The 5,159-nt window shown below is 37.5% G+C and overlaps 1 protein-coding gene across 1 annotated transcript in view; it reads left to right on the forward strand.

Annotated features, from left to right (window-relative positions):
- LOC107567711 (neurexin-3b-like) overlaps nt 1-5,159 on the forward strand; it is a 172,172-nt gene that overhangs the window by 124,611 nt on the left and 42,402 nt on the right. The window contains exon 9 of the mRNA XM_016253453.1: nt 3,396-3,834. Within this exon, the coding sequence (XP_016108939.1) occupies nt 3,396-3,834 (439 nt within the window). The remainder of the gene's footprint in view (nt 1-3,395; nt 3,835-5,159) is intronic.

A 5,159-nucleotide genomic window follows, 5' to 3' on the forward strand; every position in this document is an offset into this window, starting at 1 on the left:
GCCTACTTTAGCCACTCCGGGCTCTTTTGTTCTCTCGCCCTAGCTGTGCAGTCTTCCACACTAGGCAGAGATTTGGAAGTCTGGCGACATGGGCATTCTCGTTCCCCTAGCGTTCTCGACGCAGCTCGAGTTCCTGAAGAGGAACGTCTCGGGTTACGTATGTAACCCTGGTTCCTCGAGGGAACGAGACGCTGCGTCTCGGTGCCATACTTCCGGCGTCCCTGCCGGCGCTTGCTTCATTCCTAGAAGCTGACGCTGGCTCCGCCGCATGTGCTTTTATAGCTTCCCGGTCATTACGTCATCCGCCGTGACGTCCCGCTCAGCTATTGGACTGATTTCACATGTGATTCAGAGCGTGGGTCACTGAAGGCGTTCGCCTAGCATTCTCGACGCAGCTTCTCGTTCCCTCGAGGAACCAGGGTTACATACGTAACCTGAGACGTTTCTTTGTTAAAACAACGGATGATTCCTCAGATGGTTGCCTTCTTGAACAATCAATCATGTTAATGTTGCTCATTAGTTATGGCTACAAGCTGTCAGAAATATTAACACACCTCTGATTGCTCAATGTATGCGCTGTGATAGCTGGACCTTCTTCTCTTTGTTTACAGATGTGACATTACCACACAAAGATGAATGACGTAACACTGACATGGCCTGCAAAAATCTGTCCCGACAGCTCAGATTATATATAAGTATTATAAGCTCACCATTGTGAATCGGAGTAAGGCATGGATAGAATTTTGAACACTATTTTTTATTTTAAAGTACTTGCTCAATAATTGATTATTTTTCACGAAGATCTGTGATGCTCTGATAAAAAAAGACTAGTTCACAATAATAATTTAGTACCAAAATGTTGCAACCCTAATGATTTATGTGGAATTATAATGTTGTTCCGACAGCTCAGATTATATATAAGTATTATAAGCTCACCATTGTGAATCGGAGTAAGGCATGGATAGAATTTTGAACACTATTTTTTATTTTAAAGTACTTGCTCAATAATTGATTATTTTTCACGAAGATCTGTGATGCTCTGATAAAAAAGACTAGTTCACAATAATAATTTAGTACCAAAATGTTGCAACCCTAATGATTTATGTGGAATTATAATGTTGTTAACATGGATGTGTTTAGAAAATACAGTACTAAAATATATTCTTAGTTACAATGTAAAAACTCTGGAATTTTTCCTCTAATATATTGATTTTCTCCAATGATGTGTCTCTTCATCTAACCCCCAACTGTGTCATTTGGTGCGTCTCCCTACGTGTCTACGTGTTTCTACTTAATGGCACTTCTCATTAATCCTGGGCCTAATGCAGCAGCAAGATCCCTATAACATGCTAAGACACTGAGCCTAGATAGATTAGGGTTCACTCCCCACTCCCAGAGCCTGATCAATACCCAGCAGCCCCCATGCTCACAGAGGGAAAGAGTCAAGACAGAGAGCCTATAGAGTTGTTAAAGGCTAGCTTTGATTATAAATGGCACTCTGGGGACAGAGGATGGCCCCTAGATAAGGTGATAAAGCGAGGGTGTAGCTTTAGATAATGTATCTGAGTCTGTGGACTTCCCTACCCACACCATCTTTCTGCACATTATTTTCCATTATACTGCTATCGATCGGCTAGAGGTAATGGCCATTGGAATCATAACCCGAGGCATAACTACATTCCAGCGCAGGAAAAGTTGATTGGAGGAAAGGAACAGAAGCGCTGAGGAAACACTTTCTGTGCTTCGGCTTTGAAGAGGGGTTTGTATTTTTGTTTCACTAGGGACTGTAGAAAGAACAGATTTTTTTTCTCTCAAAAATTGTAGCATAACTGTAGTGGCTTGAAATTGGGATTGTGGTGTCAGGATGTTAGTTTGCTCTTTAAGATCGTTTTTTTTTTTAAAACATGCATACATAAGTGGCCATTTAATTTGTAACCCTAGCATGCAGTGAAATGCATTTGTGTGTGTAGTATTCTTTTTGCGCTGATGTGTTTCCTATTGAAACAGGAAGTTGGGGTGGAACATATTGAAGAGCTTGGCCAATGACATTTAGTTTCTAATCTCAGAGCTCATGGTTGGTCGGCCTTGAAAGGTTGATATGTTAATGTTAAAAACTATTTCTCACAAGAAAACTAATAGGATTGTTTACTTCTGGAAACCTACTGCTCTACCTCTCTGCAACACAGACGATTAGGAAGCATGGGATACTTGGGGTTGATGGTAGGCCGTTGCTGATCCAGGCCAGATTATAGGTAGAGAAAAGAAATGTGATAATGTCAGTGTCACTGAAATAAAGATCTCTTTCCACAGTTCATCACGCTCTCTCTTTCTCTGCAGTAGTACGAAGGGCACCTGTGTTGATTTACTGTCAAATCTTCCAGGATTATCTGTAATCCTGGAGCTTCAAAATCTGTTTGCTGACAGCTGTGTTCTCTAACAGAACTGTTGTTTGCTGTGCACATAGTGTCCTATATAGCAGCAAGAGTTCTTTCTTCAAGGGGCAAAAGAAAGAAAAAGCCTTTTAATTTTCCGCTTGAGTGAATTTCAATTTACAGTTCTTCTCGGTTTGTTTTGTGTTGTATTTGGCTATAGTGCATAGCTGACTCTATATATCTTTGCCTTGGTAAATAGGCACACTATCACAGCACATCCTTTGAATGTCTTCTAATGTATTCTAGTGTATTGGGGGATTTTGCTCTTCAATAGCTATGTTATTTTTACCAATAGGTCCAGGGCATATACTGTAATTTATAAAAAGGACTTTGACGGTGTTCCGTTTGTCTTTTTTTATGCAAAAATTATATTTGTATTTTTTTCACATGAATTTTACATACAAATGTGTAAAGTTATCATTACAAATTTTCTACATTGCCATTTATTATTTGTTATTATTATTATTATTATTAATTTGTTTGTTTCTTTGATTGTTTAAAATACTATTAATTTATATTTTCTTATGATTTGATAAATATATTACATACACAGGCCACCCAGTTGTCAATATTTGGATACTTAGAATCAAAGTGATTTTAATGGATTAAGTAAATAAATACCCCTTGAGTTAGCATAACCCCAGGTGTAGTTCATGTTAATTATGAAGATGTTCCACTAGAATCTGACATGCAAAAAGTGCCCCGATATTTGTACAACCTGTTAAAAATTTAGATTGATAAATGTGTCTCTTTCTATAAATTAAATGCCACTTAGTTTGATATTTTGTTACAGCTTGGTTTGCTTTGTTTCTTAATATTTATAGTATGATTAGTTTAACTTTAACTTTAGTATAGTCTAATATTAATAATGAAAAAAATCACAATAGTAGAGGTTTTTGCTCTGATTTTTAGTTTATCCTATATTTATTTGCAATTACCCATGATGTGTATTTCCAATTCTAGGTGGTCTACAAAAACAATGACATACGACTGGAACTCTCTCGCCTGGCTCGCATCGCAGACCCCAAGATGAAGCTACAAGGGGACGTGGTGTTTAAATGTGAGAATGTCCCCACCCTAGACCCTATCTCCTTTGAGACACCAGAATCCTTCCTCAGCCTGCCCAAGTGGAACACCAAGCGTGTGGGCTCCATTTCCTTTGACTTTCGCACTTCAGAGCCCAACGGACTAATCCTTTTCACTCAAGGTAAGCCCCAGGACAAGAAAGATTCTCGTAGCCAGAGGAGCAACAAAGTGGACTTCTTCGCTGTGGAACTTCTAGATGGAAATCTCTATCTTCTGCTGGACATGGGATCAGGAACGATTAAAGTCAAAGCCACGCAGAGTAAGGTCAATGACGGAGCCTGGCACCATGTGGACATCCAGAGAGATGGAAGATCAGGTGAGTAGATTCATTTTCTCCAGATTACCTTAATGCTTTTTTTTTAAATGATTACAGAATAATAATAATAATTTTATATTCATATATATATACACTACCGTTCAAAAGTTTGGGATCAGAACTATTTTTAATGTTTTTTACCAGCTTCCTGCTTTACCAGCTATAACGTTTTTCTATTTTAATATACATTAAAATCTAATTTATTCCTGTGATGCAAAGCTGAATTTTCAGCATCATTACTCCAGTCTTCAGTGTCACATGATTCTTCAGAAATCAATCATTCTAATATGCTGATTTATTATCAGTGCTGGAAAATGTTGTGCTACTTAATATTTTTTTGGAACCTGTGATACTTTTTTTCAGAATTCTAACATGAATTAAAAGTTAAAAAGAAGAGCATTTATTTAAAATAGAAATATTTTCTAACAGTATACACTACCATTCAAACATTTGGGGTCAGTAAATTGTTATTCTTTCTTTCTGGCTGATGGACATTCAGCTTTGCATCACAGAAAGAAATTATATTTTAAAGGATATTAAAATAGAAACCATTATTTTATATTGTAATAACATTTTGCAAGAATACTGTTTTTTTCTGAATTTTTGATCAAATAAATGCAGCCTTGATGAGCATAGGAGACGTCTTTAAAAAAAACATTACAAGTCTTACTGATCCCAAACTTTTGAACAGTAGTTCTCTTTTTTTTGTAACTTATTTCAAAAAGTTAAACTTTCATATATTCTAGATTCATTACATGTAAAGTAAAACATTTCAAAATATTAGAATATTTACATTTGAATTTCATTAAATGACCATCCCTACAGTTTAAATTCCGGGTATCTTTGAAACCACAATAATGGGCAGGACTGCTGACTTGGCAATGGCCCAGAAGACAATCAATTGACACCCTCCACAAAGAGGATAAGTCACAGAAAGTCATTACTGAAAGGGGTGGCTGTTCACAGAGTGCTGTATCAAAGCATATTAAATGCAAAGTTGACTGGAAGGAATAAATTGGGTAGGAAAAGGTGCACAAGCAACAGGGATGACCGCAAGCTTGAGAATACTGTCAAGCAAAGACGATTCAAACACTTGGGAAAGCTTCACAAGGAGTTGACTGAAGCTGGAGGCAGTGCATCAAGAGTCACCACGCTCAGACATCTTTAGGAAAAGGGCTACCAAGCCACTTCTGAAACAGAAACATCAGAAGCATCTTATCTGGGCTAAGGAGAAAAATAACTGGGCTGTTGCTCAGTGGTCCAAAGTCCTCTTTTCAGATAAAAGTAAATTTTGCATTTCATTTGGAAATCAAGGTCTGGAGTCT

This window comes from Sinocyclocheilus grahami, unplaced genomic scaffold, assembly GCF_001515645.1.
Source record: "Sinocyclocheilus grahami isolate Dianchi unplaced genomic scaffold, SAMN03320097.WGS_v1.1 scaffold1182.1, whole genome shotgun sequence".
Lineage (NCBI taxonomy): Eukaryota > Metazoa > Chordata > Actinopteri > Cypriniformes > Cyprinidae > Sinocyclocheilus > Sinocyclocheilus grahami.